The sequence below is a fragment of the Solanum verrucosum genome, unplaced genomic scaffold (assembly GCF_900185275.1).
Source record: "Solanum verrucosum unplaced genomic scaffold, falcon-dt-bn FXZP01000125.1, whole genome shotgun sequence".
Taxonomy (NCBI): Eukaryota; Viridiplantae; Streptophyta; class Magnoliopsida; order Solanales; family Solanaceae; genus Solanum; species Solanum verrucosum.
Window position 1 is genome coordinate 2,097,572 of NW_026019923.1, and position 22,425 is coordinate 2,119,996.

The 22,425-nt window shown below is 33.2% G+C and overlaps 5 protein-coding genes and 1 non-coding gene across 6 annotated transcripts in view; 4 read left to right on the top strand and 2 right to left on the bottom strand.

Moving 5' to 3' along the window:
* The window catches only part of LOC125823997 (uncharacterized), a 248,179-nt gene that overhangs the window by 107,956 nt on the left and 117,798 nt on the right, over positions 1–22,425 (bottom strand). The window lies entirely within an intron of this gene.
* Positions 1–22,425, bottom strand: part of LOC125823949 (uncharacterized) — an 83,002-nt gene that overhangs the window by 51,384 nt on the left and 9,193 nt on the right. The gene's annotated exons all lie outside the window — the stretch shown is intronic.
* LOC125823914 (gamma-tubulin complex component 3) lies at positions 3,496–6,549 on the top strand. Its single transcript, XM_049503277.1, has 2 exons — positions 3,496–6,068; positions 6,163–6,549. Exons 1-2 carry the CDS (start codon positions 3,571–3,573, stop codon positions 6,470–6,472), a joined length of 2,808 nt encoding a protein of 935 aa, XP_049359234.1. The 5' UTR covers positions 3,496–3,570; the 3' UTR covers positions 6,473–6,549.
* TRNAL-AAG (transfer RNA leucine (anticodon AAG)) lies at positions 7,690–7,770 on the top strand. The gene has a single exon. It is a non-coding gene; the product is annotated as a tRNA-Leu (tRNA).
* Positions 11,583–13,745, top strand: LOC125823978 (PAN domain-containing protein At5g03700). The gene has a single exon (XM_049503332.1). It carries the CDS (start codon positions 11,624–11,626, stop codon positions 13,127–13,129), a length of 1,506 nt encoding a protein of 501 aa, XP_049359289.1. The 5' UTR covers positions 11,583–11,623; the 3' UTR covers positions 13,130–13,745.
* LOC125823923 (uncharacterized) lies at positions 16,160–20,660 on the top strand. Its single transcript, XM_049503281.1, has 5 exons — positions 16,160–16,235; positions 17,354–18,976; positions 19,280–19,389; positions 19,594–19,770; positions 19,842–20,660. Exons 2-5 carry the CDS (start codon positions 17,371–17,373, stop codon positions 20,658–20,660), a joined length of 2,712 nt encoding a protein of 903 aa, XP_049359238.1. The 5' UTR covers positions 16,160–16,235; positions 17,354–17,370.

The window sequence follows — 22,425 nt, forward strand, 5'->3', positions numbered from 1 at the left end:
AATTATCACTCGAGACTAACATTTAGTGATAATTACGTGGGCTGGGGTTTCGAGTTTGTATATTTCGCACGTTTGCATAGTTCGAAATTTGTATAACTTTTGTATAATGTAATTTTGTATAATATAATTTGTATAACTGTTTAAATTTTAGATGTTCTTGTTTGTATAAATTCGCTATTTCGAGTTTATACAAAAATAACTTAATTATACAAACGTACACGCGAATCAAACCCGTGAATTATACAAATGAAGCAGCTTAAATTGTAGCTACAACCCGTAAATATTTGTATTTGTATAAATTTGCTATTTCGAGTTTATACAAAAATAACTTAATTATACAAACTCACCCGCAAAATATATAAACGAGACAACTTAAACTATAGCTATAACCTGTAAATAAGTAAACTATAGGTATGAAACATAATTAAGTTTATTATAATGGTTATTTGTGAAAATTTCTCATTTTTTATTGTGTAACTTACCTAATTCTCATAGTGTAAAGACCTAAATTACATTGTATTCCTACTTTTTTCCAATTTACAAAAATCCCTCAAAATCAGTGTTATCCGGATACATAGCAAACAAGTCGGATACATTAATTCCAATACATTAAAACAAATTCAGTTACACTTTTAAAGGAAATGTAATTAATTTTGAATGTGAGTTCCCCAAATCACGCTAATCAATTTGTTGTCAATCTTTCTCAAATGGTAACTGCTTTAATTAATTCAAAATTCAAATTTTCTTCTGTTAATTCTCTTCCAAATCCTCCCAGCTTCAAACAATTCAATCAGAAGCAAATCCTTCCAGAATCAACAAATTCAAAATTCATTTTTTTCTCTTTATTCATCGTCTCATGTTCATCGAATAATCATTCAAATTAGATTGAAATTTATCGAAAATTTGATAAAATACATAATGAATAATTGTTGGACAAATAATTTCTTTTATGAATCTCAAATCCACCATTGCAGTAGATCGATGAGATGAGGAAAACTTGAAAATCTGATATATAGTAGAAGGAAATCTTTCCGGAATCTAAGAAAGTGAGGATTTCCTTCCGAAATCTGAAGCAAATCCTTCCGAAATTTGATAAAGTTAGGTGAGGTATGAATGATACAAAAGTGATGAAATGGTTGTTGGTCAAAATATTGATTTGTGAATCTCAAATCAACCATTGCAGCTGAATTAAAGATCGATGAGTTGAGGAAAAAATTGGAGATCTGATACATCGTTGAGGTGAAGAATCAAGAGTTTGGATTTTCAATGTATCTGTTATGGGTTCATACAACAAACATAAACTCTAAAGAGATCCATACCTTTGATGGATCATTCATACCTTTTATAATTTTGTGTAATCGTTTTTTGAATTTTATTTCCAAGATGGATAGATTTATCAATACATTACTATTTATGTATCTGGTAGTTGCTACGTATCAGATACAATTAGCGTAAATTCGACTTTATGTATCATGTCTAAAAAATTGTGTATTTGTTCATGCAATAATAGAATGTTGTGTATCCAATACATAGCAATACCTAGATACATGATACATTTAGTAGAAGTTTTATATCAAGTATCAAAATTAATATTTGAACACGATACACTGTGTATGATAAAATTGTAATGTATCATAGTGTTGAAACAAATGCATTACACATTAATTTAAGAAACAAAATTAACTAGATACATTAAAAATCTAGTTAATGTATCCCAAACTATAACCGTAAGATAATTTAGTAATTTGAACACGATACATTGTACATAATGAAATTTTTTTGTAATGTATCATAATGTTGAAACGAAGACATTATACATTAATTTAAGAAACAAAAACAACTAGATACATTAAAAATCTGAACACATATATATTAGAAAAAGATGAACAAGAAAAAATCAGGAAAAAAAATTCAAATTGATATGAAAATTGTAACTAATAAGATTGTAGAGAATCCTTTTGAAAATCAAATTGATATGAAAATTGTAACTGATAAGATTGTAGAGAATCCTTTTGAAAATCAAATTGATATGAAAATTGTAACTGATAAGATTGTAGAGTGAAATTAGGGAAAGATTAAAGGAGTGAAAAAGGGAAGGAAATCATGTGTTAAGGCTGAAATACTTATGTATCCGTTTGACTTGAGAGTTGAAAAAAAAAGAAGGGATTTTGGAAATATTTTGAAATGGTAGGGAATGATGAAAATTATGGAAAATAAAGATGTGTATATAGGTAATCTATTTGGGGGATGTGTGTGTGTGGGGGGGGGGGTGGGCATTTTAAATTAACCAAATATTGTAGAGGATATGCTTTAAACCTCAAATTAACAATTGAGTAATGAGAGTAAAACGTAGGAACAATAGCAAGTAATCACTTGTGAAGACATTATCTAAAATATAGTTTATTTTTTATAATTATTTATAAGTTGGCAAACTTCATATATGCATTTGTTGTTGCTACTTCACTTCTTTTTCTTCTGCATTGCAACTTCACACAAATACTTGTATAATTCATATTTAATGTGTTTCTGAATTATTTGTATGTAATCTAAAACGAAATTTGATTTTCAATTCGAGTGCATACTATAATCTAAAAGTAATTGTGATTTTAATTACCATCTTCATCGATTAAAAGAAGTATCTAATTTCAAAGATAGATTCTGAAATTGGAATATATCCAAACTTTATTCAACTTCAAATATGAAATCAAAAGCTAATAATTATTTTTGAATTAACTTAGTCAGTGCAAGACTTTGTTCTATATAGTGTTGACTCTACCATCATTATGGATCAAGTTTAATTAAATTCTAGATAGTTTCTATTATGTCCATCCTTATTATGAAAAAATATCTTTGATTAGATCATGATATATTTTGCTAGATCAAAGTGAAAAAGTCTATATTGGATGTAACAAGCAACAACTTATAGGAAAGATCAAATTACATTTAAATTTTACATCTGAGTGAGAAAAAAAACTTATTCATAGCAAGGTAAAGATGACTCAATAATATATAAAATATGATCACGTTAATAATAGTCATCAAAGGAGATAACATCCGAAACCTATGACCCATTAAGACTAACCTATCAAGTATCAATCCACCTTATATTTATATAAATATGAAAAAGACTAAGAAAAAAGAAGAAGAAACTGAAAACATTCACTCTAGAAAAGGAAAGCAAAATTATACAAAAAGATAAAGAGGATATACGATATTATCGTTTCTAGACTAACGAATTTTGTATATTCAAGGGCAAATATATCAAATTTAGCAATAGAGCATTACAATTCAAAAGTTTGCTAAGAATTTCAATTTATAATACATTAAATTGTCATACTTCCATAATTATGATTTTTTAACCTTTTAAGTTTTAAAGTTTCCAACAAATATTTCAATTGATTTATATAAATAAATATGAAACGAAATCTCATTTCCGCGCCCATATTAAATCAAAATTAAAATTAAAATTATTTTAAAAAAAACATAAACAAAAACAGTTCGTTTAGGCATTTTCACCAACTTCTCTCACTTCACTTCACCATTTCCGCCGCCGGCCACCGCAGATCCACCATGGACGACGGCGACCGAAGAGCACTAGATCTAGTCAAAGAGCTAGTACACCGTTTACTTTCCACTTCTCCGCCGTCCTCCACCGCCAACTCCCACCAGTCCACTACCTTAAACCCTAACCCTATCATACCTTCCGATCAACAGTATCACCAAGCTCTGAGATACGCCATTCGCATACTCTCCAGTCGAATGACACCTTCAATTGCTGCGGATGAGTCCGCAATGGTGGAATCCATTAAGCGACGGTTAGCTACTCAAGGTAAATCGTCTGATGCCTTAACTTTTGCTGATGTATATACCAAATTCTCGTTGAAAACAGGACAGGGTAGTGTAAGAAACAAATGGGCTGTTCTTTATTTGCTTAAAACTGTCTCCGAAGATCGGAAAATTCAAAAACATCAGTCTACTTCTGTAGCACCTAATGGATTTCTAAGCTCTGCATTGTCGGGTGGTTTACCGGAATTGGTTGGAAGTGAATCGAATCGTAATTTCGGGCTCAGAAATGATTGTTCTAAGGTTTTGAATAATGTGCAGGGTTACACGGATAATAGTAAGGATTCTAGGGGTTTGGTGGGTAAATTGGGTAAAATGGAGAAGGGCTATAGTGATGGTAGTTTGAGTGATGATTTTCAGAGTTTGAATTGTGTAGGTGATAATTCGAGAGTTTTGAGGGGTAAAGGTGAAGTAGGGAAGGGATGGAGTGGAGGGGTTTTGATGGTTTCCAAGGATCCAGAGAACTTACGTGATATGGCGTATAAGGAGTTTGTGAACTTGTCGAAGGAAGAAAATGAGGTATCTGAGGATGTTTTGGTGAGGGATGTGCTGTATGCTTGTCAAGGGATCGATGGGAAGTATGTAAAGTATGATAAAAATGAGGATGGCTATGTGTTACCTGATTGGATGAAAGTTCCAAGGGCTACGAGAAGTGTTGTTAGGAAGCTTTGTGAGCTCGGCTGGTTGTTTAGGAAAGTCAAAGGGTACATCTCAGATAGTATGAATCAGTTCCCTGCTCAAGATGTAGGCACAGTTGGACAAGCGTTTTGTGCTGCATTGCAAGATGAGCTTTCAGAGTACTATAAATTGTTAGCGGTGCTCGAAGGGCAGGCAATGAATCCAATACCGTTGGGTTCCGAGAGTGCATGTTCAGGGAGTTATATGTCTCTAAGAAGACTGTCAGTTTGGTTTGCTGAGCCAATTGTGAAGATGAGATTGATGGCTGTTTTAGTTGATAACTGTAAAAGCTTAAAGGGTGGGGCAATGGCTGGTGCAATTCACATGCATGCCCAGCATGGTGATCCGCTTGTTAATGATTTCATGAAAAGGTTGTTGCGTCGGGTGTGTTCCCCTCTTTTTGAGATGGTGAGGAGATGGGTGCTTGAAGGAGAACTTGAAGATATATTTGCTGAGTTTTTCATTGTGAGTCAACCTGTAAAAGACGAGTCCCTTTGGAGAGAAGGTTACCGACTTCATGCTGCCATGCTTCCTGCTTTTATTTCTCAGTCTCTTGCCAAACAGATTTTAAGGACCGGTAAATCTATCAACTTTCTCAGAGTTTGTTGTGATGATCGTGGTTGGGCTGATGCTGCAACAGAAGCAGCAACAGCTGTTGGAACTACAACCACGAGAGGAAGTCTTGGGTATGGCGAAACTGATGCACTTGAATCTTTGGTTACAGAAGCAGCAAAAAGAATCGATAAGCATTTACTTGAACTTATGCACAAAAGGTACAAGTTCAAGGAACATTGTCTTGCCATTAAGCGCTATTTGCTTCTTGGTCAAGGTGATTTCGTACAATATCTAATGGATATTGTTGGTCCTGAGCTATCTGAACCGGCTAATACTATTAGCTCATTTAAGCTGGCAACCTTGTTGGAGAGTGCTATCACATCATCTAATGCACAGTATGATGGTTGTGATATACGCGCTAGATTAAGGGTTAAGATGATGCCACATAAAACTGGAGATAGAGGGTGGGATGTCTTTTCTCTGGAATATGATGCAGGTGTTCCTTTGAATACAATTTTTACAGAGTCTGTAATGACAAGATATATAAGAGTCTTCAATTTTTTATGGAAGCTCAGAAGGGTAGAACACGCGCTAACCGGTACTTGGAAGACAATGAAACCAAATTGTATCACTTCCCACTTCTTCTCCAAGTTGCCACAGGCTGTTAAGTTGCAGTTGATTTTGACATCAAGAAAGTGTCAAGTTCTTTGGGATGAAATGAATCACTTTGTTTCTAATTTGCAGTACTACATCATGTTTGAAGTTTTGGAGGTCTCATGGTCTAATCTTGTGAAAGAAATGGAATTATCAAAAGACCTTGATGATCTTCTTGCAGCACATGAAAAGTATTTGTTTTCAATTTTAGAGAAGTCTTTGCTGGGAGAACGTTCTCAGGAGCTTAATAAGACACTCTTCGTTTTATTTGACCTGATATTGCGCTTCCGAAGCCTGGCAGATCGACTATATGAAGGCATTAATGAGCTGCAATCAAGGTATCAATCTTTTCTCTCCATCTCTACATGAAATTTGGATTTTTTTTCTAGTATTCAATGTTTCTAACAGTTTGTATCTCCTCATAAATTACAGGACTTCAGAAACATCAACTAACTCTCGTGATAAAGTCAAATCACGGGGAAAATCAAATGATAAAACTTCAGAACCAGGTTCATGGCTTGGTGAAGGCAGAAAAGCTTTAACTCAACGCGCTGGAGAGTTCCTCAAAAATATGGGAAATGATATGGACGTGATTGGAAAGGATTATACAACCATCTTTGAGGGGTTCATTTCTCAGTTGCCCGTGCAGCAGCACATTGATTTGAAGTTTCTTATGTTTAGGCTCAACTTCACTGAGTTCTATAGTCAGATACAGCCAATTACAAGAGGGAAACTTTTCTAGAGTCGTGTCTATTTTACATTTACTGATTTGCAGTTCTCTTTCGTCACCTGCATCCAGTTATAGGGAAGAAAACTATGGGGATCTGCATTTATCGCAGATGTTTCACTGGCTTCTGAAAGTGTTCAGCCTGTTTTCATTTGTCAAATCTCTACCATGACACGATGAAAGACAGCTTCTTGGCCACCCTAATGCAGGTCTACCAGTTTGCTAGTTGTTGTTTAGGTTTAGGTGTAATGTGGACTTCCCTTGAGAGTTTTTCTACATCAAGTTCTCTCCAATACCAGTTTACATCATTCACCGATACGTTTCTTCCTCTTCAGAAGAGCACTTTCAGCCTCCAAGATGGGTACTGGTTGGTGCTTTCTTAATTAAGGCGACGGGTATATTGATGTTACTAACCATCATGATGTTACATTGTAGTTCTGTTTGGGGTTCTAATTATTTGTTTTTGTTTTTTGTTCTTTTTTGGCTGCTATAGCAAGCGGCTCGAAGCTTGTATATCTGTAATATAGTGTTTGTTCTTCAATTGGTAAAATTTTGATTTCCTTTTCAATTGTTTGTACTGTCTTAGTGATTAGAAGATAAAGTGTTGCTTCATTTGCCATTGCTTTTGTTGAAATGGACAATTTTGAGTTTTATCTCTTTTATGTACCAGTGTATAGGCTCTTAAATTCTTGTTATTTTCGTTTTTCGAACTGCTTGAGCCGAGGGTCTATGGGTAAGGTCTGTATACATACTATCTTCTCCAAACCCTAATTGTGAGATCATACTGGGTATGTTATTATTATTGTATATAAGCCTGTTAAAGCCAAAATAACTTGTTAACTTCTAACAGAAAGAATGGATGATTTAGTCCTTATTTAGGATAATTATTTAGTAAATGATCTTATTTTTTTCTTGCAACTTATGAATTTTTGTAGTCTAGATCCTTTTGAACAAATTTGAAATCTTAGGATAAAATGTTAAATCATGTTCTAAAGTTTGTATGTTATTGCAAATATTAGACGATGCGATATGTTATTGCAAATATTAGACGATAGTATAATGTTTTATCGTTAAGGATGAACAAAACTCAAAGGGAATCTTTCGAGGGTTATAGTTGTAAAACTTTTGAAAATAAGAACAAAATGTAAATTGGGGGTATTTCCATAGATTAGCCAGTGTATGACATTTTGTTTAATTTATATACATTTTTTAGTTTTTTTTCAAATTAACATGTTGAGATGGCCGAGTTTGTCTAAGACGTCAGATTAAGATTCTGGTCTGAAAGGGCGTGGGTTCAAATCCCACTCTCAACAAATTCTTTTTTATTTTCTTTCTACTAATTATTTTAATTTTTGTCATCAAGGTTTACCTGTCCAGAAAAAAAAAACAAATCATTCAAACAGACAATTACTAACTGTTTATTGTTGGATAGTTAAAAGGTAGTTCGGTATATTATACTTTCATTACGTATGAAGTTTGAAAAAGGATAGTATTATAATGGTCTATAGTAGACAATTTCACTCTACATTTCTGCTAAAGGCTTATTTTCATAATTTAAGTCCGTTAAAGGGTAATACTATAAAGAGCTTGTAAAGGCTACATTTTCGAATCATATGAAAATAACTTTACCAATCACGTTAAAGTCTCCTCTTCCATATTGCTATAATTTTCAGAAACAAATAGTACTTCAAACCTGCAAGTAACTAGGCAATGAAAAGTGTGTTACTTTTTATATGATTTTTTTTTAGTTTGCTAAAAAGAAGACACAATTTTGTGTCTTATTATAGTAGCATACTGTTATGGAACATAATGTCCATTAATCAATAAAGAATTTTTAATAAGCATTTTTATTGGAAATCCAAAAATATTTAGTGTTGACCCTAAAAAGTTAGAATTAAATACCAACTTCAAAATCAAATATCATAACAATTAATAAAACTTTTGGGCAACTGGCATAATTTGTTAACATGCATTAATTAAATTAAATAAATAGTCAACAACCACTTATGAGATAGCCAAGTTGAACTTTATTTACTAGAGTAGAACTTGAATATGAATAAAACTATTGGTGGGAGATATTAATTATTCAATAGTAGGTGAGTCAAATAATACAAACTTATAAAGATACTTTAGGGTTTATATATTCTAAAATATTTTAACATAAAATTATTATCTAAAAAATATATAGTAATATGAAAAATTATTGGACATGTATTAATATTGCATAATCTGGGGAGAGTGGTGTGAATGCAGTTCTCTAGTTTTTTTTAGAATAAAAAAGTAATCTAGCCTTAAGTAAAGCATAAGAAAACAAGAACGAAAAGAGAATACAATAGGAAATACTAGTAGCATAAACAAATAATAAGATAGCTTGAACAAGAAATAACAGATAATAATAAAATTGAAGAAGAAGAAATAGACGGAACACAATAACAATAATAACAATAATAATTCTAATAAGGAAAACTAGATAGCGAGATTGTCTATTAACCTTCTACCATAATCTTCAACCTCCATATCCTTCTATCTAAGATCATCATGTCCTCGATAAGTTTGACATTTCAAATCTGATATAAATCACAAAAGTCCCACTTATAGAAAAACATATTGTAAAAGTTAAAATCAAACTATCTACTCAAAAAACTTTTAAAAATAAATATTCCAATTCAAGTTTAACGGCTAATTAGTTAAATTAAAATTGTTTAAGAAGTCAATTGCCACAAAAAGTTTAGGTTAGAAGCTTTGTCCAATTTTTAATCTTTTTTTTCTCTTTTCAGGTTAACCAAACTCAACAATATGTGTAAAGAAATTTATATATATATATATATATATATATATATATATATATATATATATATATATTTATTTAGGTAGAAATTAAATGAGCTAGAAAACTAAATTGTCATGGTTGACTTTTTGCTACAGAGTCATAATTAAATTTATTGAAAGGCACTGTGATGTTCATATACAAATGGGGGAAAAGTCAAAAAACATCTTTAAATTATTTAAAATTGATCGATTTTATTCAATATAATTTCATAAGTGAGATTTAGAGAAGGTGATATGTAAGTACATAGTCTTATTTATATCTTAAGAAGTAAAAAGTTAAATTATTTTTTATACTCTCGAATCAAGTAAAACATATGAATTCGATCTAGGATCCACCTGTTCTAATCCTTGCCTATTAAATAGCTGCACCCCTGGATGAAAAATCAAGTATGTAAAAAAAAATATCAGTGACGAATCCTACTTAAAATAATATGAAGAATAAAAAAAATAAAATTTATACTCTCGAATCAAGTAAAACATATGAATTCGATCTAGGATCCACCTGTTCTAATCCTTGCCTATTAAATAGTTGCACCCCTGGATGAAAAATCAAGTATGTAAAAAAAAATATCAATGACGAATCCTACTTAAAATAATATGAAGAATAAAAAAAAAACAAATAATATGATCACTGAAGCCAAATAAACAATAATATCAAAGATTCTAAACTAGTAGGAGAGTAATAAAACATATTTAAAAAAATTAAACAACGTTCAACTATCAACTAATCATCAACCTTCAAATCTTTCTTTTTAGAATTATATCCTCGATAAACTCATACTTATTATCAAACTATGACGTTCATATAAAATTTTTAATTAATAAATAATATAGCTCACACTTATAAATCGAACTACAATCTTTATATCATACATATTTAATGTTCAACTATTACTATATATCTACCAAAAAAAAGGGGGAAAAGGTGATTTTAATTATGAGGGACATGATACATAAATAATGGAGAGAATAAATAGTAACGTGATTGTTTGACTTTGTAAGAATTTGACTTTTGGGATCAAATTGTTAGTAGAATTTAATTCAAGAAAAAAACTATCATTCACATTTATGGCATGATATTGCCTTTATTCATTTTCCTTTAAATTTCAATTAAATTGGACTTATATAGTGAAGAGCTTAGCTTAATTAGTTTGAATCTAATTTTTTTAATTAAAATTGAATTAAACAATTGTTATGATCATTTCATCACACTACTCTTTGACAGTGTTGATCACTAATTTATTTTGCTTCTAATTTCTTTTAAAAAAAATCTTTCTTCTTTATTTGCGTTAAAATTCACTGATTCGATTAATTCAAAGTTTAAACTTGTCTATTATTTTATAAAAAAAGATTAACATTTTCTATCAAATAAAACTCTACTCCTAGGTTGTGTGTCTATATATTGTGGCTTCGCATGTTACATGGTTTAACCTTTAAATTATTATATATATGGGCTCGTAGTTGTAGATGTGAACGGTTTTGAAAAATAACAAGATAAACATATGCAATTATATTAATGAAAGTTATCTTGGAAGACATATAATTGATTGAAATTTATGTAAATTTAGTAACTAATGGGGCATAAATGTAAAATTATGTGAAATAATCTCGAAATTCATGCAAATTAATACTCCCTCTGTCCACTTTTATTTGTCATGTTGCGCTTTTCGAAAGTCAATTTGACTAATTTTTAAAGTTAAATTAGATTACGTTAATTCAATATTTTTTTTAAAAAAATTAGATATTCAAAAACTATACGAAAAGTACTATAAGTTGCAATTTTTTGCATATCAATATGATGAAAATATACATCGTAAAATGTTGGTCAAAGTTCTTATTGTTTGACTCTAAAAAAGGAAACCATGACAATTAATTGTGGACGGAGGGAGTAGCAAATAGGGTGCAAATCAAATTTATATAGCGTATACGAGTTAGACTAATAGTTTTTGGCTCGCATTGAGTAAACTCAATTGCATGTAAATCACACCTAAAATATAAATCACACTAATCAAATTCAATACAAGGAATTTGATTAAGAAAATATTGATAGAAAAAATCATTTCAATCTTCCTATTATGTGTTGCACCTACTCAGCCACCCGACTCGTTAAACTATATATAACCATTATATATTCATTTGTTTCTTCGAGATCTTCATGATCCTCTTTCACAATATAATATTAAACTTTTTCGACCCATTCGCAATCCGATGAGCTTTTCGCTTCTTATTTAAACCCCCAATCAAATATATTTCTTTTTACAGCAAAACAAAAAACTCAACCATTTCTAAAAAAAAATTCTTCATGCATATTTCTTTTTTCATACAATTTTCATTCTCATGGACTTAGTTAACTCAATAACTCCTTTGAAATTAACTCAGTTTTTCATTATTTCCATCTTTTTCTCAATTTTTTTTCAAATTAAAGTTGAATCTGAGACACCCAACCAGTTTTTCAAAGGATTTAAAGCAAACCCAGATCCCCAAATTTCGAATTTTCAGCCTCTTCTTACTGATTCTACTGGAAATTACTCACTGAGTTTTCTTCGAGTTGAAGAAAATCAACTCAGTCTTGCTATTATCCATGTTAAATCTTTCGAGTCGATATGGGTTGCTAATTTGACCCGTTTAGCTAAATGGGCTTACCCGACTGAGCTCTACTTCAATGGCAGCCTTGTTTTGTCTGATTCACGTTCAGGGGTATTTTGGTCAACTCACACTGATGGAGACCGTGTTTGGCTTTCAAATACATCAAATTTGCAAGTTCAGAAGGTTGAAAATGGAGTGACGTCACCTTCTGTTTTATGGCAAAGTTTTGATTTTCCCTCAAATACCCTTGTGGAAAATCAAAATTTCACTAGTGCCATGACTTTAGTTTCGTCAAATGGGCTTTATTCCATGAGATTGGGCTTTGATTTTTTCGGGTTGTATTTTAAAGGTGAATCGGGTTCGGGTCCGGGTCGGATCTATTGGAGGCATAAGGCATTAGAAGCTAAAGCTGATGTGATGGAAGATCAAGGACATATTTATGTTGTATTAAAGTCAAATGGATTTTTGGGAATGTACCAAAATGAGTCAGTCCCAGTTGACATTGAATCATTTAACAGCTTTCAACAACCCGTATCCGGTGTCCGTCGGGTCCGGGTCGAACCGGATGGTAACTTAAAAGGGTATTTTTGGGACGGGTCGAGTTGGGTATTGGACTATCAAGCGATAAAGGAGACATGTGAATTGCCTAGCCCCTGTGGGGCATACGGGCTCTGTCATCCAGGCAAGAGTTGCTCTTGCCTGGATAACAGCACGGACTATAGTATCAACGGGTGTGTCCCGCCAAACACTCAGGAGCCCCGCGATTTTTGCGGGGCCTCCTATGATCTTGATCACAAGAAGTACAAGGGGTTATCAAGAAATGGTGTTGAGTTGCCTAACACTGAGTTAATGGACTATCAACATATGGTTTCTTTTCAAGAATGTCAAAGTGCATGTGAAGGAAATTGTACATGTTGGGGTGTGGTGTACACCAACACATCTGGATTTTGCTACATACTAAATTACCCCATACAAAGTTTAGTAGGGGTGAGGGATGAATCCAAGATGGGGTTTTTCAAAATGAGGGAGGGTGTAGGAAAAGATAAGATGGGGATGGGGATTGGGGTGGGGGTAGGGCTGTTATGTGGGGCCATATTGGTATTAGGTGGGGTCATAGGTTTAGGGTATTATAGATATATAAAAAGAAAAAGAGAAAGAGGAGTTAGTGGTTATGTTGATGATGATGGAGTAGTGGTTGGACCATATAAAGATTTGGGAAATGCAAGTTTTAGGTCAATTGAACTAATTGAAAGATGAGGTAAGGGATGACGTCTTTTGAGATAGAGACCTAATCATCATACTATATAAAAACATTTACAATATGGTGGAAGTGGGACACATTTTGAGCTTTTGGCTAGTGGGGCCTACTTTTTATTATCATATTTCCTCCATTCCATTTTACGCGATACTTTTCGGATTTTGACTCTCACACAAGTTTATTTTTGACAGTAAATTTTTTCATAGATCTTTTAAACATTTTTGAATTATCAATTATTGTGACTTAAAATACTTTTTACATAGTTTACAAATATATAAATTTTATTTCAAAAAATTTAAAGATTCTATGTGCAAATTGCCGATCAAACTTAAATTGTTTGACTCTCGAAAAATGAAAAGTGTCAGATAAATTGGGACGGAGGGAGTTTTGGCAAGTGGGATCTACTTTTCACACATGTGGAGGTGCTTTTGGCAAAGGAAGAAGATTGATGTGGTCAAAGGACAAAAAGATAGGCTAAATTTGGCAAAATGATATTGTATTATATTCTTGTAATTGGAGAAAGACTACTTTTAGATGTTTTTATATTATAGTTAGTTAAAAATGACAATGACTTGCAAATTGTACTTATTTTCTTAGTGATCACTTTCTTATCTACATGACCAAAGTAGCCAAACTTTGTTGGAGCTTTGTAAGGAAATTAGGGTGTGATTTTCTTTATACAAATTATCTTCCATATTACATAGTTCTTTCTCCTTGGAGATATGTCACATTTGTCAATGTTTCAATGTTTTTTTTTCTTAAGGTGTCACACTATTGCCTTTTATTATAATCTTCTTCTTATTATTTTTAGATTTGCCTTATATCAGTTTAGATATAGACTTTAATATTTCAAATCTAGAATTGTTTTTCTCCGACTGAAGTATAGTAGGAAGAAAGGAGAGGCGTATGCAGGAGGTGGTCATCAGGTTCACGTGAATCCATGCTCCCCTCCTGAAATCATATATAGTAGTGTTATATTTTTTAAAAAAGTTTTTGTTAAATATAGATATGTAAACTCAGAATCGAAGTATCATATAATGTGATAATGATTGAGTGCACTTCTCAGTGATATTATAATTTTGAATTTTGTATCTAGTATTATTTTTCTTTCTAAAATTGGGTAACATCTCTCTAAGTGATTATTGGTAGCACTTTTGGCGTTTTAATTAATTAAACATTTCAATTTTGGACCTATAATTTTAAAATTTTAATTGTTTTCAATGATACAAACTTAAATGTCAAACCGATTACATCCACCTTTTCATAATATATAGTACATCTATCATCCTGAAATCCTGAATACGTCTTTAGAAGAAAGGAGAGGTCATGCTAACATGCATGGTAAAGTGCATGTTTTCATTCAAATTTGAGCAAATGAAGTCTCTGAAAATTAAAATTTTCTTATTTTAGCCTCTTAAGGAGTATTTCCTATAGGAAAATCCAATAGAGGAGTAGAAGGGGGAAGGAGGGAGAAAAACAACGATCCTTATAAAGGCGGGTTTCGATGAAGGAGTATATATATATATATATATGGCGATATATTTTAAATATCTATCTGTGTATTTAACCCTTTTATTAGTGAACGTGAATCTAAAGGCAAAAGAATTTAACATTTATTGCATAGTATTTAGACCAGAAAAAGATATAAAATTTGAAGAAAAAAAAACATGTTAAAAAAATTAGGAGAAAATATATAATTAGGCATACTTCACTATTATATATACACTTATTATTTATACTTTTAAAATATTACGTATCTTACCAGTAATTAAGAGTTTCCTACTATATATTGAGAAAGATACACTAAAATAGGAAGAGAGGCTAGCGAGATAGGGAGGAAGGAAGGCACAAGATTTTGTTATGTATTTTAGATACATGCAAATCACCCTAGATAGACACTATATACATATATCTATATATATTTGATGTGATTCGCATATATCTAGGATACCAGATACATAGGAGAGTGGCAAGCGAGATTGGAGAGAGGCGATGGAGATTTGTTGTGTATCCAAATACATGCGAATCCACTTGGATACAATGTAACTAAAACAAATTTGACCCAATGTATTCTGAGATACATACATATGGATGCACCAAAATCTGATAAGAAACGTAATATTACAAACTAAAATATATCTAAATAATTATCTCTTAAACTAGTGAGATTTATGTAAGTTTCCCAAAAAACTAAATACTCCATGTACATATACAACGTGGGTCAATCCACAATAGAATTGGGTTGGGTCTCATTACCTCAAGGAAATTAGAGTTGGGTTGGGCTTGGTAGCTCTTCACAAATAATCACTTTACTATTGTCATATAAAAAAAAAAAAGAACTCAAAATTAATCGAAAGTTAATTAATAATTGGCACGTTTCAATCCAATTTCCCACATACTTAATAAATAAATAAAATATGAGAAATTACCTAAGTATACATTTTATTTTATCATACCATTTAGAAGAATTTCAAAAATTCCTTCTCGGATACATCACTCTTCTCTCGCTGATACATCCCTCATCCCCTCTCGGATACAAGACTCTCCTCTCGCTGATACATCCCTATCCTCTCTGATACGTCTCTTCTCTCTAGGATAAATCTTTTCTCTATGTATCTGGATGTCCAGTGATGTATTCAGAAGTCCAGTAATGTATCCGAAATGCATAAATTTTAAAGAATTTTTGTAATTTAAAAAAGAGTAAAATAATAATATAATTAGCTCTTAACACTTTGTTTCAAATACAAAATAATCATTATCAATTAAACATTAGACATCCAACTCGTAATCACAACAATTTACTAAAGCTAAGTGAAGCATGTAGTCGGATTTATTTTTTATCGAACGTTTTTGAACATCATATTTATTTGTTTAATAATTATTATTATTTGTCATAGTATAAGAGTTCCTCAGTGCAGTAAAATTGAGCCCATTTAATGGACACGTGTAAACCAGCAATCATCTTCTTATACTTCAATTCTAATTACTTTGTGACAACAACTTTCTTTATCACTTTTGGATTATACACTAAAAAAAAAAAAAAGAGCTCTAATTTTCAAGAACTAGAAATTTCAACTATGAAAATCTAGTAACTCATCAATTGGGGTAAGTTCTTTTTTTTCTCCAATTTTAATTTCCAATTTTTGTTTTACATTATGTATATTGTACTTAAGTTGATGTAAATAATGTTAATTCGTAAATTTTTTGGTGGACTTCAAATTGAATTTATGGTTTTCTTGATATTGCCCTTCAAATTGAATCTTGCATGAACATTATTTTCAGCACGACTTCTTCGCTATTGTATTTTCTTTCTGTTCTTGTTTTTCTATTTGTTTTTATATCTCTTACTTGAGACGAGGGTCTATAGGAAACAATCTCTTTAAGTTAGGTTAATGTTGCGTACACACCACCCTCTCTAGACCCCACTTATGAGATTATACTGAATATGTTATTGTTGTCACTTGAAAATTCTTGCTTAGGTTGTAATATTTTCAGCCTTTATATATAGTTCTATGGTTATTGAGGGAGGAAATCTGTTAGAATTATGTAATCATCTCATCTAAAAGTTTAATCGGTAAAAGATAATACATTTTTATCTACTTATTTTTTAAAACCTATATGTTGCTCAGACTCTTCAGAAATGTTGTTATACATTTTTAAATTATCTGATACGAGTGTGGCAACATTATTTTTGGAAAGTTGAAGCAACATAGCTTAAAACACATCTACTCACATGTGGGTTTGATTCTTTTTTCACAAGTCCAAACATGTGACAGGTGAGAATTGAAATTCAGGACCTCTGTCTCCTCTGATATCAAGTTAAGAAAATAAATTTTGGTCTGAACTCGACCCTAAAAGCTCGCTAATGTGGTGAGGATTGTCCGAGACCATAAAAGACGACAATTACTGACAATCTAACAGCTAGGAACAGAGGATTAATCATTTAACAAAAAACTAAATGAATGAAGATTCTTAAATAATGAGGTAAACAAGGCTGAAATAATTTATTTGCTGCCAAGTTTCAGAATTTTGAAGATTATATAAATGGTCACAATGCTACTTTCGGAAATAACTGTTACAATTTCTGTTTTTTTGATTTTTTTTTTCCAGACAAGCATATAGTAGCAGATTGTTTAATGTGAGAACAGATAATGTGGTATACAAGTTATGTGAACATACGATTGAATTAATGTTGTTTTTTTTTCCGTGTTAACTTGCTCCAGTGGAGAAAAACATAGAAATGGCCGAAGATAAAGTTGCAAGCTTAAGGACTGAAGTTTCCGAGTCAGAGAAAAAGTTGGCTGAGAAAATGCAAGAGTTGAAAAGAAAGTTGATCGTTGACGAGATATTTGTTCGTACTCCTCGATTGCCCTCTAAAATTATATTAGGCCCGTGTTTTAAGAATGTGTTCACTACGGAGCTGTCTCCTCATTACCCGTTGGCTGAAGGAGAAAAGCTACTTCTACACTCGGCGGAACCTGATTGGTTCAGAGATAAGACTCTGAGATCATGGCCTAATGTAAGTGGAATGTGGATTGATTGGGTAGATAGAGTTGAGAAGGCGAAATGGGAGGTGTGGAAATCAGCTGATATATATGACGCCATTCAGTTGTCGAAACATGATATCCCGCTGGACAAAAATCTTCTTTATGCTGCCTTGTGCTATTGGTCAATCTCCACAAACTCGTTTCATTTTAGGTTTGGTATGATGGGGCCAACAGTACTAGATATTGTTGCCTTGACAGGACTTAGGCCGCATGGTGAGGATGTTAGCGTCCCTCTCGGGGTGGCTAAATCGGCTCGTGATCTTCCCGAGTATAAAAAAATTAAAGAATGCTTGACTTACTGCAAGTTTCTCGACGTGTCAATGGGAGCAATGGCTGTGACAGAGGAAGAACATATATCCTTTCTGGTTATGTGGCTCTGCAGATATCTCTTTTGTAATTCTTCGATTACCATGATTGAGCAATGTACAAAACTGGCTCTTCCTCTTTCTAAGGGTAGAAAGCTTGCTTTGGCACCTTTTGTCTTGTCGAATTTGTATCATGCCTGCACAGACATCGTTACGGGCGGATTTGATGATGCACGGGGTCCATTCTGGATCTTGCAACTCTGGCTACAGGCTTACTTTCCAGAACATCAGCCTTTAACCTCGGATGACGGTAACCCTCTCACCTACGGGCATGCCTTGGCTGTTGGTGTTTTGAGACCTAAAACATTCAGCCAATACTTTCTCTTCTTCAATAAATGCCCATCTCGAACAGCCAGCCAATTCACGCCTTTTTCGTCTAGGAAATTTGGGCCTGAATGGTTTAAGAGGTCACTTGATCCTTACTTCCAAAAACTTAACAGAACAGAATTAAAAGACATTTGGGCTAGTTATCTTATTGCTCGAGACCTCCCTTACAGCATCCGTGTGGACGAATCTTCGAAATGCAAATGTGGGGTCGAACATTACTCACCAAATCAGTTTGCTCGACAGTTTGGCATGACACAAGCTATCCCCTTCTACAAATCAGCAAATGATTCAATCAGAAGAGAAAAATTCCGAGATTGCATTGAAGAAACTGAATCACGGTTTTATCAATTAAAAAGGGAGTTCTCATTTGTTCCATTTAATGTTAATCCGAGCTCTACCGATTTCTTCGATTTCTGGTGGTCAACTTATATGACCAATCGGGATAAAACTACTACTGCTACTGATGTCCTCAGGAAGATCTCACTGTATGTTACGCCTCTCAGTCCATCTGAAAAGCAAGAAGTTGCTGTTCATAGGTCCAACGGTATTAAAGGCAATTCTCAGTCTGCAGGAAAATTTGTCCGGAATATGAAGAGGAAATATAAAGGTATGATAACCTTCTTGATAGAACAAATTATAAATCTCTATTTGGCTGGTATACTCATAGAATACCTTATTCTGTTGGTTAAGGAGGCCAAAAATATTGTCCTTCAAAAATGCCGCCAGGTGTGCATCGGATCCTTTAAAAGTAATGCATTTTTTTTTGGAGGATCCGATACTGGTGCGTATTTTTGGATAGCTATCAGTGTTCTCTATGCTTCTTGTCTTTCCCTTCTATTTGTTTCTTCTTTTCCCACCTACATTTTGATATCTAGTATTGCTCCTTTATTCATGCCTTAAATGCTTTTAGGGTATAGTATTCCGTCAAGATCGTTTGTACAGCAAGATGACGAGTCCAGACAACAAAGGAACTCGTATGAGGTGGCTGAAAAGATATCTATAAAAAGTACAATATGCAAGGTAAGATTTTCCTTGCACCTCCCAAACAAAGGTGGATCCGTAGATTTTTATAACATGTTTAGAGAATCTGAGCCAAAGCTACTAGGTTCAGCCGAACCTGTAACTTCTATTGTGCATCTGGACACTACCAAACAGGCTTCTGAGATTGTAAGGGGGATTAGCTTGTCCTGATTCCCTCACTTTACTGTTGTTTCATCATTTCAGAAGATGAAGACTTCCGCGATGAAAATGCCGCTACCTAGGACAACTTCTAGCATACCTTTTTCATCAGCCTTCCCTACAAGCGATGCTTCTGCTGATGAAGACAAGACTAAGGCAGACGAGCAAGTTTCTCATGCTGATGATACATCAACCTCCGCCTTATCCTCTACTTCTGAAAAAGTAAGTTCTCGTCTTACTCGTGGCGTTAAGTTTGATTACTCTATCTAAGTTTGGGATCTTTTTGTTTTCAGGAAGGCGAAAAGTGTACAGTTTCCCCATCGTTAGCTGAGACTGAAAGCAAGGCATCTGATGTTAGTGAACCAACCGACTGTCCTGTGAAATTTGACAATCTAGAAGACTTCTTTGCTCGAGTTAGCGGACAAATTAAACAAGCTCAATCTCTTGGATTTCCTGCTGATCATTCTTCTCCCATAGACGAAAAGACATCTGCCATGCAAAAGTCTACACCATCAGCAGAAATGCTTGCCACAGCGAAAGACGACATTGAGAGATTACTAATCATGCCTTCTCAAGACTTGCTTCAACCCGAAAACTGTTCAAAGCTAAATGCAGCACTGTCAGTATACACTGCATCACCAGATTTATCGGTTGAGAGAGCACTCGCGTTTGAGAAACTCAAAGAGAACCTTCCACACCTTTCCTCAACGTACCATAGAGCTAAAAAGGACAAAGAAGATTATTACAAGAAGGCTGCCAAGAAAGTGATCCTCATCGACGAGCTCACGAAGGGTCAAGAACACTACGCCAACCTCAAAGACTACAGCGACAAACTTGAACGTACAACTGATTCCATCAGCAACCAAATCCACAAGTTGAAGGCAAGCTTGAAGGATGCAAAGACGAAACGAAAAGCCATCCAGGACCAAAAATTGAGTTTGGCTAAGAACTGTTTTGAAAAGTCTAATGCACTAGATGAAATGGAAGCTGAGTCTCCTGAGATGAAGGAGGTAGCCGATTCGGACATTGCCCGAGTGGAAGAAATCTTGATAGAGTTGAAGAGTAAGATAATCGAATCGCCACACGCTCTTCTGTGTGAATTTGCTGACTAGTGATCCATAGTATAAGAGCATGTAAATGTCATTTTTGTGATGTGTAAAATCTTTGTTTTGAATGGCATCCTAAAGTATAGCCTTGTTGGTCCAAACTTGTTAATTGAAACAACAAATGTAGACATACTTCCCAAAACATGGTTTCTGGTGGCATAGATTGATGAACATGGATAATTTGCATGATGACAGGGTAAAAATGCATAGGTGGATTTAGAATATATTGAAACTAATGCATATAATTAAAATTTGTGCAAGGAATACATAAATAAATAGAAACACTTTAGTTTTTTTTTTTTTTTTTGTTTTTTTTTTTTATAATTTTAAGCCATCACCATCACAGCTTAAAGCTATTAGGTGTGGGGGGTTTGGCTTGACCCCTACCATGTCTATAATTTCCAACATAATTACACAAAAACAGAGTGGGGCATGTACCTAACCTCTGGCAAAAATAGAAAATGGAAATTAAGACATCAAAAAAGGGAAGGCAACAGACGTATAACCTTCCACTCAAGCAAATTACAGGATTCAACTAACAAAAAAATTACATTTGTCATATTTTCTTCTTATACAAGGTAGTTGCCATCTATCCAGTTGAAAGAGTCCCTTCGCTTCTTTCGGGAGTTGTTGATAAGAGAAGTAGAAGGTACCATTTCCACTTGATGAAGCTAATTTGGCAAGGAAGTCAGCCACCTGGTTGGCTTCTCTATAGCAATGTGAGATGCTCACTTCTGCCCCTTCCATGGCGTTGACAGTTCGTTTGATAATGTTTTTCAGCTTCAAATAGAAACACTTTAGTTACTCAATCGAAACATGATATAATTTCAATATCTGAATATTTCTTTTGTCTTAATTTATGTTACAATTTTTCCTTTTAGTCCCTCCAAAAAAGTTCTCGTTTAGGTCAACAGGACGTGAAAGCTTGAACTTGTGGGGAGTGCTCTTGGCCCAACAAATATCTCTTTTCTAATGTTTATCTTGTATACAATCGATTTACGCACTAATATTAATACCACTAGCTTCAAAAGCATTTATTTATTTCTTAAAAAAGAACATGAACAATCAAGTACAGTGTAATTTAAGTTGGTGTAACAGGCCACATCCCTTACTTTTCATGTACTTAATTTCAGAGGCGTATCTAAGGGGGTCACCGGGTTCACGTGAACCCATGGTCCCCTCCCGAGATCACATATAGTAGTGTTATATTTAAAAAATATATTAAATTATAGATGTGTGAATCCGTACTTGAAGCATCACATAATGCAATTATGATTGGGTGCACTTCTCTCCGCAAGGCTAGAAATTTGAATTTTATATTTTTCTTGTTTTATTTTTCTTTCTAAAATTAGATAATACTTCTCTAAGTGGTAATTGATATATATATATATATATAAGAATTAAGTTTAGATCTATAATTCTTAAATTATAATGGTTTTCAGTAGTAAAAATCTAAATGTCGAATCGACCAAATTTATATCATAGATCAACTTTTTTATATCAGTGCACCCATCATCTCAAAATCCTGAACATGCCTCTGCTTAATTTCTCTTATTATGAACAGTTATTTATAGGAGGTAATAGAAACCTGATAGAGTAGTTGATAACAGTGCTAGTAGAGTAGAAGAAAATGCTTCAGCACAAAAACAAATGTAATGAAACTACACTTAGACTAGAGATCAAAGGGGGTAGCTATGTACATTTTGTAGTTTGTACTTAGTACCATGTCATCATATCAAAATTAGTGCTATTTTGAAGCATCCATGTTCCA